The 14539-nt window shown below is 40.8% G+C and overlaps 1 protein-coding gene across 1 annotated transcript in view; it reads left to right on the plus strand.

Moving 5' to 3' along the window:
- LOC106072175 (A disintegrin and metalloproteinase with thrombospondin motifs 7-like) overlaps positions 1-14539 on the plus strand; it is a 175386-nt gene that overhangs the window by 84286 nt on the left and 76561 nt on the right. Inside the window, exon 3 of the mRNA XM_056006094.1 lies at positions 7682-8097. Coding sequence (XP_055862069.1) covers positions 7682-8097 — 416 coding nt within the window. The remainder of the gene's footprint in view (positions 1-7681; positions 8098-14539) is intronic.

Here is a 14539-nt window from a genome sequence, read left to right on the forward strand (position 1 = left end):
CGTCCAGTGGCGTTGTGCTCATCTTGGTGGGATGGTTCTCGTCTAGTGGCGTTGTGCTCATCTTGGTGGGATGGTTCTCGTCTAGTGGCGTTGTGCTCATCTTGGTGGGATGGTTCTCGTCTAGTGGCGTTGTGCTCATCTTGGTGGGATGGTTCTCGTCCAGTGGCGTTGTGCTCATCTTGGTGGGATGGTTCTCGTCTAGTGGCGTTGTGCTCATCTTGGTGGGATGGTTCTCGTCTAGTGGCGTTGTGCTCATCTTGGTGGGATGGTTCTCGTCTAGTGGCGTTGTGCTCATCTTGGTGGAATGGTTCTCGTCTAGTGGCGTTGTGCTCATCTTGGTGGGATGGTTCTCGTCTAGTGGCGTTGTGCTCATCTTGGTGGGATGGTTCTCGTCTAGTGGCGTTGTGCTCATCTTGGTGGGATGGTTCTCGTCTAGTGGCGTTGTGCTCATCTTGGTGGGATGGTTCTCGTCTAGTGGCGTTGTGCTCATCTTGGTGGGATGGTTCTCGTCTAGTGGCGTTGTGCTCATCTTGGTGGGATGGTTCTTGTCTAGTGGCGTTGTGCTCATCTTGGTGGGATGGTTCTCGTCTAGTGGCGTTGTGCTCATCTTGGTGGGATGGTTCTCGTCTAGTGGCGTTGTGCTCATCTTGGTGGGATGGTTCTCGTCTAGTGGCGTTGTGCTCATCTTGGTGGGATGGTTCTCGTCTAGTGGCGTTGTGCTCATCTTGGTGGGATGGTTCTCGTCTAGTGGCGTTGTGCTCATCTTGGTGGGATGGTTCTCGTCTAGTGGCGTTGTGCTCATCTTGGTGGGATGGTTCTCGTCTAGTGGCGTTGTGCTCATCTTGGTGGGATGGTTCTCGTCTAGTGGCGTTGTGCTCATCTTGGTGGGATGGTTCTCGTCTAGTGGCGTTGTGCTCATCTTGGTGGGATGGTTCTCGTCTAGTGGCGTTGTGCTCATCTTGGTGGGATGGTTCTCGTCTAGTGGCTTTGTGCTCATCTTGGTGGGATGGTTCTCGTCTAGTGGCGTTGTGCTCATCTTGGTGGGATGGTTCTCGTCTAGTGGCGTTGTGCTCATCTTGGTGGGATGGTTCTCGTCTAGTGGCGTTGTGCTCATCTTGGTGGGATGGTTCTCGTCTAGTGGCGTTGTGCTCATCTTGGTGGGATGGTTCTCGTCTAGTGGCTTTGTGCTCATCTTGGTGGGATGGTTCTCGTCTAGTGGCGTTGTGCTCATCTTGGTGGGATGGTTCTCGTCTAGTGGCGTTGTGCTCATCTTGGTGGGATGGTTCTCGTCTAGTGGCGTTGTGCTCATCTTGGTGGGATGGTTCTCGTCTAGTGGCGTTGTGCTCATCTTGGTGGGATGGTTCTCGTCTAGTGGCGTTGTGCTCATCTTGGTGGGATGGTTCTCGTCTAGTGGCGTTGTGCTCATCTTGGTGGGATGGTTCTCGTCTAGTGGCGTTGTGCTCATCTTGGTGGGATGGTTCTCGTCTAGTGGCGTTGTGCTCATCTTGGTGGGATGGTTCTCGTCTAGTGGCGTTGTGCTCATCTTGGTGGGATGGTTCTCGTCTAGTGGCGTTGTGCTCATCTTGGTGGGATGGTTCTCGTCTAGTGGCGTTGTGCTCATCTTGGTGGGATGGTTCTCGTCTAGTGGCGTTGTGCTCATCTTGGTGGGATGGTTCTCGTCTAGTGGCTTTGTGCTCATCTTGGTGGGATGGTTCTCGTCTAGTGGCGTTGTGCTCATCTTGGTGGGATGGTTCTCGTCTAGTGGCGTTGTGCTCATCTTGGTGGGATGGTTCTCGTCTAGTGGCGTTGTGCTCATCTTGGTGGGATGGTTCTCGTCTAGTGGCGTTGTGCTCATCTTGGTGGGATGGTTCTCGTCTAGTGGCTTTGTGCTCATCTTGGTGGGATGGTTCTCGTCTAGTGGCGTTGTGCTCATCTTGGTGGGATGGTTCTCGTCTAGTGGCGTTGTGCTCATCTTGGTGGGATGGTTCTCGTCTAGTGGCGTTGTGCTCATCTTGGTGGGATGGTTCTCGTCTAGTGGCGTTGTGCTCATCTTGGTGGGATGGTTCTCGTCTAGTGGCGTTGTGCTCATCTTGGTGGGATGGTTCTCGTCTAGTGGCGTTGTGCTCATCTTGGTGGGATGGTTCTCGTCTAGTGGCGTTGTGCTCATCTTGGTGGGATGGTTCTCGTCTAGTGGCGTTGTGCTCATCTTGGTGGGATGGTTCTCGTCTAGTGGCGTTGTGCTCATCTTGGTGGGATGGTTCTCGTCTAGTGGCGTTGTGCTCATCTTGGTGGGATGGTTCTCGTCTAGTGGCGTTGTGCTCATCTTGGTGGGATGGTTCTCGTCTAGTGGCGTTGTGCTCATCTTGGTGGGATGGTTCTCGTCTAGTGGCGTTGTGCTCATCTTGGTGGGATGGTTCTCGTCTAGTGGCGTTGTGCTCATCTTGGTGGGATGGTTCTCGTCTAGTGGCGTTGTGCTCATCTTGGTGGGATTGTTCTCGTCTAGTGGCGTTGTGCTCATCTTGGTGGGATGGTTCTCGTCTAGTGGCGTTGTGCTCATCTTGGTGGGATGGTTCTCGTCTAGTGGCGTTGTGCTCATCTTGGTGGGATGGTTCTCGTCTAGTGGCGTTGTGCTCATCTTGGTGGGATGGTTCTCGTCTAGTGGCGTTGTGCTCATCTTGGTGGGATGGTTCTCGTCTAGTGGCGTTGTGCTCATCTTGGTGGGATGGTTCTCGTCTAGTGGCGTTGTGCTCATCTTGGTGGGATGGTTCTCGTCTAGTGGCGTTGTGCTCATCTTGGTGGGATGGTTCTCGTCTAGTGGCGTTGTGCTCATCTTGGTGGGATGGTTCTCGTCTAGTGGCGTTGTGCTCATCTTGGTGGGATGGTTCTCGTCTAGTGGCGTTGTGCTCATCTTGGTGGGATGGTTCTCATTTTTTTTTATAATTTCGTGCACATTTTTGTGACGTCTTGCACGTCTAAGTGGCTTTGTGGACATCCAAGTGGCTTTGTAAACATCTAAGTGGATTTGTCCACATTTTGGTGGCAATGTGCAAATCCTGGCACAATGTTTCTCCTATTGTTGGCCTAGAACAGTGCACAATCCCGAAAGCGCGGTGTAGCTGATATAGTCTTTCAATTAGAGCTGCTTGTTTAAACAAAAAACTGAGTTAATAGAACCATTTCGAATCAAACTGTTGCATACGGTTTCTGTTCATACTTATTTGTATAGAGGAATGATCTCGTAATTATGTGTAAATTATTTTAAGAGCATTTCACTTCGTTATGACAGCAAATAACTGACACGCCTCTCAATATTACGTCAGTTCATTATGTGACCGAATATTAGTCATATGTTATGATTAATTAAGAATGAATGCAATAAGTGTCTTATAGTCTAACTCTTTTCCTACACCCCCGCCCCCTTTTTTTTTTACATTCTCCCCCCCCCCTGTCCCTCTTTTTATTTGACTTTCTTTCTTTTAACTTTCAATCTTTCGTAGCGTATTAAGAAAGCTAAAAAGCATGAAATTGCGTTAAACAAAAACAATAGGTAACAAATAGACACACACAGACTTATTAGTAATCGTCTAGATCTGTTACAAATGTAATGACATGTCTGATCCAATCTAATTGGTAAAACTACGATAATGTAAGGTTTGTTTAAAAACAATAATTATATTTTCTTTCTTAACTTTTTTCTTTTGTTCACCCACGCTTTCTTTTTCCTTCACACGAAATTCAATTTTTTAATTTACCATATGTATGATCTATGGCTGTTCCTTTCTCACTCCCAACACTATTGTAATTAAAAGCGTATCATAACAAATGTACATTCATGTGTCTAGAGTTATCCTCCTTGTGTTAGAGAGTTATCCTCGGTGTTGGTCTTGTATTTACTTATCTCTAGGGTGAGTGCTGCCACGTGATTGCCTCCCGAGTTCACGCGCTATTACACTGAGTCTTTGTACTAGAACTCACGTCATGCCTGGGGAGGGACGTCTATCAGTACTTCATACTTAAAACTAAAATGAAAACATTTTTTTTTGTACACGATCTACTGTAGACATAAGATGTGCTAAATTTAAACTCATTATTTTAAACATATATTTCAGTTGTTGCTGTTTTTGTTTACAAGAAGATTTGTAATAATTTCATATTTATTTTATTTTTTTAACGTTTCTATAGACAAAAACTGTTATTGCTTTGACGCTGCCCTTTCGCTATATTTTGTACTGTAGTGAATAAAGCGCTTAAACGAATTATGTTTCACCATTGTGTATACATATAGTGGTCAGGGTAGGGGCAATGCCTACTTTGTGAATTCTGACAGCCAATTTTTTTAAATAAAAAAAATATGCATACTTTATTTTTACATATGCACGGTATGCACCATTATTATAAGAAGATCAGTAAGTCTTATAATGTTATGCTGTCGTAGACTGACCATTCTACGGATTATAAAAGAGATAGAACTATACTTATTGTCATGTGTGACTTGTATGTAATGTTCTGTAAATTGTCGAATGAGTGCAGGCAAATAATAAATAAATAAATAAATATATATATATATATATATATATATATATATATATATATATATATATATATATATATATATATATGTATAAGTTTGTCAGTATAACAGCAATTTCCGGTCGTGCGCATCGTTAAAAAAAAAGTTTTCTTATTGTGTGAACAAATTGAGCTTATTTAAAACATTTTGTTAAAACTAACATTTGAATGGCAGTTTCTGTTTTATATTCAAAATAAAGCTCTTTTAAACGTCACCATTTGCCTGTAACATAATGGGTGAGCACAACTGATCGCTCAAGTCTTGAATCCATCCACCCCAGTCGCGCTACAGCCTATGGAGGGCCCTGGCCTGCTTTAGCACATCTCTCCATTCTAATTTATCCTGGGCTTTACGTCTCCATGCCCGGACTTTTAGCCGTTGTAGACCTGTCTCTACATCATCGTGGTCTGTCTTTGGGACACCTGCCTTTTGGTTTTTGCCAGTGAACAATGTTTGCTCCTCTGTTCTCTGGCATTCTTTCGAGATGACCTGCCCCCAACGTTATCTGTTCCTTATTATTTCCCTCACTATGGAGGGGTCTTCCTAAAGCTGCTCTATTTCTTGGTTAGTGCAAATCCTTTCCTTTCCTAAATATTTAGCAGATTTTCTATTGTTTTTATCAGCATCCAGGATTCACTTGCATACATAACTTCTGGTCTTAGGATTATTTTGTAGACAGTTTTCTTTGTTTTCTTGATTTTAAGTGTGTGTGTGTGTTATAGCAAATCTCTGTTGCCTGCCGCTAGTTGTTTCTTGACTTCTGTCATTAGGTAATTTTTTTCGAGGACCATTATTTGTTTGATTAATTTCATTGTAAAATATTTTACTTATTATCTATGGCGTGTTTTAAGATCATTAACGATATGTTTATGTTAAGTCTTCAGAGGATGGGGGATGAAATCTTATAAAAATAATAATCTACATCAAGGACACTGATAATTTTTTGATATAGTCATAGATAGTGAACAATTTAAACAAAAGGTGAAGGGGTGGTGATTCTTTAACTAATTTGCTTCAGATTTTATTTTTATTATAAGACAATATATTACGGGTGAATAAAATATTTGTTGCCTGTATCACACCATTAAGTTAACAAAAAGTGTACACAGTATCACTACGTCTCACTTGTCTCACGTACATTTGACGTACTGTTCACCACAGTGAAACAAATCTCGGTGAATCTGTCAGCTGCAACACCGATTCTCAAGGCTACACTTCTTATGCGTCATGTTGGATCAATAAGTCAATTCTCATCTAGGTTTTTTTTTATATTAGGAAAAATAAAAGACATATTGTTTTGCTTTATTTTTTATATATAAAAAAAAGATCAACAAAAGTCCTATTTGTTGATGCTAAACTGCTGAAGTAATGTCAAACTAAGCCTATGGTTGAACCACGGCTTATGTAAAATCTACCTCTGACACCATCTGTCAGAGCAGTTGAATGAAGAGAGAGACCAATCCACCACTGATCTTCGTCGTGACATAATCTGGATTAATCCAGATTAGGACCAACCGTTTTTCTAAGTACAGAAACATCTCAAAGCCATTGTGATACAAAATGAAATTGAAGTTGCGAAAATTACGTTAAGGTAAAGTATTTATAGTCAAGAATTCCTTGGGATTACTCAAGATTGTCCCAACAAACAGAACATTGACAGGCCCGTTAGTTTGTAAGAGATAAAACTAACTTTTTTTTAATGAATGCATGTAATGGTAGACTACTCTATGCGCATATATGAAGTGCATGTAATGGTAGACTACTCTATGCGCATATATGAAGTACATGTAATGGTAGACTACTCTATGCGCATATATGAAGTGCATGTAATGGTAGACTACTCTATGCGCATATATGAAGTACATGTAATGGTAGACTACTCTATGTGCATATATGAAGTACATGTAATGGTAGACTACTCTATGCGCATATATGAAGTACATGTAATGGTAGACTACTCTATGCGCATATATGAAGTACATGTAATGGTAGACTACTCTATGCGCATATATGAAGTGCATGTACGGCCTTTTTTTTTTCTTCATTCCTTATTTGATATATAAGTCTCGTTCACCTTGTCTTTATTGGCGGAAGTCTTGTATGGACATCATACAATTGTTTTAAAGTATTGCATTTAATAAAAGTCTACAATTTGATACAAAAGTGTTTCCTATAATGGCACCCACTATTACAGCGTACTTTAAATGACGTCCTTAATATACACATTTAATATGTTTAGATAATGAAATAACTAATATTGAACTTAACAAACACCTATGATATTATTCTGTATTGTCTGATATTTGGCAAGAGTTGGATTTTAGTCTAATTATGTGGTTAAATGTTCTGTTTCCAAACCAAGTGTATCGAGATCGAGTCTCGGAGTTTTAATTTCACATCTTCGGTCGTTCCTTAGAAGACCCATTTTTTTAAGCGTATCTGGCTTTCGTTAGCGGTACCGTGGTTAGGTTTGGGTGTGGTTGTTGGAACTATCAATTGTATTTTTTTAAAATTATTTTACGCATTTCCCGAGCACCTTCTCAATAATGGTCCAACATAATAACACGATTAGAACAATTTGTCGATATAAAGTATACTCAAAGCACAGGTAATGCCGTTTGAAATGCCTGTTAATAATTCTTGTACTTAAGGACAATAACAACATATTTCTTGAGTTCTAATAAAAAAAACCCACAGTCTAACAATGCATGCCTGTATTATAAAATATTAAATTTCCCCTTCAGACCATACGATTTTTATGGCAGATGATATAAAGGTCATCTGTTTCTGTGGCCCACGGTTAACGTGGGTGTCATGTGGCCAGCACAACGACCAGCCGCCTTTACTTTGCCCCATTAATGTCAAGTACCATAAGATCTGGATTGACTCAGAGGTGCCCAAAGATTCCGAAATTCAACATCCCAGTCTTCACCACGATTCAAACTAGGGACCCCCGGTTAGGAAGCTAAGCGCTTTACCCCTCAGCCACCGCGCTTGTATTAAGCTAATTTCTATTTTCTTTGGTATATATGATAAAAAACCAAGTAGTTTTTTTTTTAATTTAAAATTAACAATTCACAAGCTAATACATACTTTTTCCCCCACATTCAGGCCAGTTTGCTCAAGACCTGAGTCACTTCCACATTTCCTGGCCCAGCAGAGTCAACCATGTAGGTGAGCACATAAGTCATGACTTGCATGCCAAAAGTCCGCAGCTGCCTCGCGCTAGGCGGAGCGCCGACGGCCAGGACAGCATGGACATCTCGCCTGCTGCTCATGAAGCAGACACCAGTGCTCACCACGGAGTATTACATTACAAAATTCCGCTACATAAAGACAAGGACGTTGTGGTTCAGCTCAAAAGGAGTTCTGCACTTCTGGCTCCCTCAGCCATTCTGGAACGCAGGTCCAAGAACGTCTCTGACTCCAGCTTCATCAGACTGAGCCATCACAACAGCTGCCATTTTACCGGGACAGTGACAGGAGTAGCCGATTCCAAAGTTGCTTTGTCCGCATGTAATGGCTTGGTAAGTACTTAGCGCGAACGAGCGTAATGTCTTTTTAGAACGTGTGAGACGCGCGTTTGCGATAATGTGTGTATGTGTTTATGTGGTGGTGCTAGTCTTTGCTGAAAACATATAGAATAATACTGGGTCACGTGAGGTAATTACAAATATTGTATTTTCACATCGTCCATTCCGTGACACGTTTTCCGATACACCCCCCTCCCGGCACTTTTACAACCACATCTAGAAAGTTCTTGTTGAAGCACTGGCCTACAAATTATTAGACTATCCTGAGTCAGCATTGATTCATTTTTGCAGTTTTACAAAGGAATTGGGTGGTTAATGATTCTTTATATTTTCATAGGTTAAATCTAAACCCAAATCTCAAATAGCGCGGAAAAATCTTATATATGTGAAGGAATAACAGAATTCATCTTACAAATTTAAATTATTATGAAAAGATTGAAAACACACTATATATCAAGCAATAATACATATTATAATCTTTATCCAACATGAAGCTTAAAACTTATGAACTGAACAGACTGACTTGTGAACCCTGAAACAAACTTGGGTCATACGTTTTCAAACCAAAACTTGTGGTAGAGGAAATGAAATTAATCATGTTCATTTCTTATTACCTCCCTTTACTTGTGAACTATTCTGTGTGGAGTCTTGCATCTTACAGAAACTAATGTATAGATAAACTTCCTGTTTACACTTCTCTTGTAACCATGACGCGTACACCACGTGACAGTTATGTGCATTGCATAATGATTCTTGATAATGAGCATTTACTTTAAAAAAAAAAAAAGGCATAATATACTGAAGAACGAGTCTTTTGACGCCACTTTACCAATTCACCACAGTTCGGGCAGTCCAAAAAAAGCCCGTTACGTGCTAAGGACTTCAAATTGTCAGTTGTTACACTATTTCCCCTCTGCCGTTTCTACTTACTCGACTCTAAATATTAGGCGGCACGTCACATCAGCGACTGTTATGTCTGACACTGAGTTACCACTCTTGATTTACACGGTGTCGTTTTTCACTTAGTGCTCCGTGTTAGTTTCTCATCTCCAGTTTCTGAATGGGCAACCCGCAGAGTGGATCCGGTGTTCTATTTCAATAGTGATTTTTTCCCCTTTAATATAAATGTATAATTGTTCATCTCTCTCTCTCTCTCTCTCTTTCTCTCTCTCTCTCTCTCTCTTTTCTCTCATTCTGTCTCTTTCTCTCTCTTTCTTTCTCTGTCTCTCTCTCTCTCTTTCTCTGTCTCTCTCTCTGTCTCTCTCTCTCTTTCTCTTTCTCTGTCTCTCTCTCTCTCTTTCTCTGTCTCTCTCTCTCTCTTTCTCTGTCTCTCTCTCTTTTCTCTCATTCTGTCTCTTTCTCCCTCTTTCTCTTTCTCTCTCTCTCTCGAACTAGAATGTGTTATTCATGTCTTGATTACTTTAATGCACTGGTTCATAGACGCCTACTATGTGGTTTGGTGTAAGCTTGGGACTTTCGTAAAGATTGTCCCGAGATCGAATCTTGTTCGCCTTCATTCATAGTACTTGTTTGCTCACTATACAAAGTCCAGTTTATAACATATTAAACTATATACGTCTGACAAGACTGTCACAAGACTGCAGTTTTTGTTTCAGTCAAGAGATGGCCAACCTTTTCGACCGTTGGCCACATACTTTTCCAAAAACGAATGCCACAAGCCTCACCATCAAGTCCAGTCTAATTGAAGTGAACCTGTGCGCTTTCATTTTGTACAGTGGGCATATCTTTCGAGAGGCCGGAAAGTACCGCGTTAGTAGCCGGTGGTAGCTTAGTGGACGTAGGTTGGCCATCACTGTGGTAGGCTAAATGAATGTCGTGTGCATATCTAAATGTTTCTGGATCGACTGGATACAATTTTTTTTTTGGTTAAAATCTCGAACACATCAAACTGAGAATGTAGGCTGGCCTTTCAACATTCGTCAAGTATTTGTGTAATTTTATACTAGCTTGCCCAAATTATGTACATTTAAAGGATGGTTAAAATAAGAGTCTAATGAACCCCATTCACCAATCGTAAACAACAAACAACCCAGGTAACGTTATTCTAGTCTACCACTACCCAGGTAATGTTATTCTAGTCTACCACTATCTAGGTAATGTTATTCTAGTCTACCACTATCTAGGTAATGTTATTCTAGTCTACCACTACCCAGGTAATGTTATTCTAGTCTACCACTATCTAGGTAATGTTATTCTAGTCTACCACTACCCAGGTAATGTTATTCTAGTCTACCACTACCCAGGTAATGTTATTCTAGTCTACCACTACCCAGGTAACGTTATTCTAGTCTACCACTACCCAGGTAATGTTATTCTAGTCTACCACTACCCAGGTAATGTTATTCTAGTCTACCACTACCCAGGTAATGTTATTCTAGTCTACCACTACCCAGGTAAACCTTAACATATTTTAAAAGAAAGTTAAAAACAAAAGCTCTGATTGAATTTGAATGATTTCTCTGGACTGAAGGTTTTAGTTTGTGTACACTTTGCTAGAACGTTAAAGTGCTAACAAGTCTATAATAAGTTTGGACCACACATCGTGAGTCCCGGGCTCACACTAAACAGACGACGTTGTAATGTTCCTGAAGACGTGAGCTGGTTTGTATTGAACTCCTTCACACCAGTATGTCTGGCGGCTTGTTAAAAAAATTAAAAGTAATTGATTATATATGAGTTCCATTTTGCCAAGTGAATATTTTAATCCTGAAGTAGAAATCACGAAAAGATAAAACACACGCTGTATATTAAGCAATGATCATCTTTCCCATTCTCGATACAAAACACATTCTGTATATTAAGCAATGATCATCTTTCCCATTCTCGCTACAAAACACATTCTGTATATTAAGCAATGATCATCTTTCCCATTCTCGCTACAAAACAGCCCTTCCATTCAGATTCACTATTGAGTCTTTCGTCTCCACGCCCAAACCCAAAGATATTCCTCCAAACCGTCAATCCATCGTATTCGTGGTCTCCCTAAGGGTTGCCTGGCGTTTGGTTTTTGCCGGTATACAATGTTTGTTCCTCTGCTATCTGGCATTCTTTCAAAGTGACCTTCCCAGCGAAGTCTGTTCTTTTTATTTCTGTCACTTTAATACAATCGATATATCTCATGGTTAGTGCGTGTCCTCCACCCATCTTGTATAGCATCATAGATTCCCATTCCCAAGTATTTAGGACATTTTTGGCTGTCTTTTACAATGTCGAGGTCTTACTTGCATACATAGCTATTGGTCTTATTGTGCAATTGTATATCATTTTTCTTTATTTTATCTTGATAATATTTTCTTCTTAAGAAATGGCCGGTGCAATAGAACGCTCCTGTTTCCTCCTGATGTTCTTTCCTTTATTTCTGTCAGTGGATCATATTTGAAATTTTCTGTACTTCCTTGATATTTGAAAGTTTGAACATTTTCAATCCTGTGGTCAGTAATTTTAATTACCGTTTCTCTGTCTAATTGTTTCTTGCCGTAGCGATATACTTGGTTTTGCTTTGACCTCAAGTCCTGTTGATCGAGATGTTTCTTCCAGTTCTGTGAAAGCTCTAGCAAATTCAGAGGCGTCTTTACCCAGTAAGGCAATGCCATCGGCTCAAAGCAAGGTACTGTTTCCTATACGTTGGTATTTTATTTCTTCTTCCCAAATTCTTGATACTAGTCTGTGTATCTGGAAATGCAGGTCTTTTCTAAATTCCTCCACAGTTTATAATATACAAGTAGGGGAGGATTAGGTAAATCATGAACCAAAAACAACAAATCTGTTTAGTCTATATATTTCAAGCTTTGGATGAGATCTGCAACTGTGAATATATTCAATTTGAACTTAAAAATATATAATCATGATTAAAATTTCCCCTTTCAGACCACGCGATCTATAGGGTAGATGATGTTAAGGTCATCAACGGTTAACGAGGGGCAGGGTGGCATGTGGCCAGCATAACTACCAACCGTCTTTACTTTCCCCAACTAAAGCCAGATACCCATTAGAATTAGGTCGACTCAGGGGTGATTTTAAAATCCCAAAGTTGATAATCCCAGTCTTCACCAAAATTCGAACCCAGAACTCCAGGTTTCGGAAGCCAGGCGCTTAGCCCCTCATTGTATCAGTGTTATGAATTCCATATTACCACTTTTTTGTTCTTTCTTGTCTGCTAACTTTGCATTTTATAGTCTTTACAACAGGCATCATAAATAACTACTTGGATTAGAGATTATCTAGCCACATTGTTTCCATCTATGACGTGATATCTAGATCTATCTCACTTGCCTTGACGCCAAAAAATGTGGCTTATCGCCCTTTGTCGTCTGCACTACGTAATGTCGCTAGAAACGAGATGATACGACAGACAGCGCAGCTATGCGAGCACGTGACCTCGACGTCTCCGATGCTGTTCCCTTGTCATTCGTCTCAGTGTGTCAGAGGGGTGGTCTGGAAATAAGATAGGTCAAGGCCACTGCACTACTGCATTTATGCAGATGCAGCGATTAAAAGGGGGGGGGGGGGGAAACAGATATATACCCGACTGATAAGGATGTTAGAATACCTGGTGCTGTGCGGGGAAAGGTATAAAGATATCGAGGTCTGCATTCAATAGTTGAGTGGTGGTATTTAATATCATGCAGGTCTACCTAGCAGCTTATACAATGAAGGTGCCGTGTAGACTAATATAATGCAGGCATAAACTCAATGTATAGTCTAATGTAGTCAAACTGAATTTCCATTGATTGGACCAATACAAATTATCTTACTTTATCTTATCTTAAAATCAGACTAAAGAGCTACCTAGTAATAGATATCTCAGTGATGGACAAACAACTGCAGTGATGGACAAACAACTGCAGTGATGGACAAACAAACAACTTGCAGTTATGGACAAACAAACAACTGCAGTGATGGACAAACAAACAACTGCAGTGATGGACAAACAACTGCAGTGATGGACAAACAACTGCAGTGATGGACAAACAAACAACTGCAGTGATGGACAAACAAACAACTGCAGTGATGGACAAACAAACAACTGCAGTGATGGACAAACAACTGCAGTGATGGACAAACAAACAACTGCAGTAATGGACAAACAAACAACTGCAGTGATGGACAAACAACTGCAGTGATGGACAAACAAACAACTGCAGTGACGGACAAACAAACAACTGCAGTGATGGACAAACAACTGCAGTGATGGACAAACAAACAACTGCAGTGATGGACAAACAAACAACTGCAGTGATGGACAAACAACTGCAGTGATGGACAAACAACTGCAGTGATGGACAAACAAACAACTGCAGTGATGGACAAACAAATGCAGTGATGGACAAACAAACAACTGCAGTGATGGACAAACAACTGCAGTGATGGACAAACAAACAACTGCAGTGATGGACAAACAAACAACTGCAGTGATGGACAAACAAACAACTGCAGTGATGGACAAACAAACAACTGCAGTGATGGACAAACAAACAATTGCAGTGATGGACAAACAACTGCAGTGATGGACAAACAAACAACTGCAGTGATGGACAAACAACTGCAGTGATGGAAAAACAACTGCAGTGATGGACAAACAACTGCAGTGATGGACAAACAAACAACTGCAGTGATGGACAAACAAACAACTGCAGTGATGGACAAACAAACAACTGCAGTGATGCGGCCTTAACCCAAGCGTCATGGAAGGCCTGAACACTGACCTGCCGGAACTCGCAACCTATGGGCAGTGGAGACGTTGAGCTCGTCCCAGGTCATTAATGTCATATTTTGTGGAGGGATTTGGTTGCGCGAACTATCACAGCAACCCCTACCACTAAAGTCAAAGGACTGATGATGATGATGATGAAATTTAATATTTATTTACTTTACTCGTTGGTGCAAGAGTCCATAGTTACATTAAAAAAACATCCCATATTTATTTGTAATCCTCTAATCTTAATCTTTCATAATCTCTTCTCAATTTACATTCTCTATCACTCTCTCTCTCTCTCTCTCTCTTTCTCTTTTTTTCTGTGCCAACAACTAGAATTTTAACAATTGTTTTGACTAAGTTTACTGAATTATTGTTTCCCCCTCCAACGTGGAATCAGCGATATTGGGTTTCTGGGTTATTATTTTGTTTTGTTATCTTTAATGGAACTCATTCTTGGCAATTTGTTTGATCTCATTTGTACCAAATGTTCATAAATTCATTTTGCTTGTTGGTCTTAGTTCTGCATTGTTTGATCTAAGCCGAGTAGACATGATCAAATCAAAGTCTGGCGAAGAGATTGGACTGTCAGGCGAAGTGCAACTCGTACGTAAGGGAGTTCCTGCTCATTTTTATTTCAAGAACAAAATAACTTTTTTTTTTACCGTTACAGCACAAATAAATCTTGAAACCAGCGGTTCTAAAATTGTCCAGACAAGG

This window comes from Biomphalaria glabrata, chromosome 1 (assembly GCF_947242115.1).
Source record: "Biomphalaria glabrata chromosome 1, xgBioGlab47.1, whole genome shotgun sequence".
NCBI classification, from domain to species: Eukaryota; Metazoa; Mollusca; class Gastropoda; family Planorbidae; genus Biomphalaria; species Biomphalaria glabrata.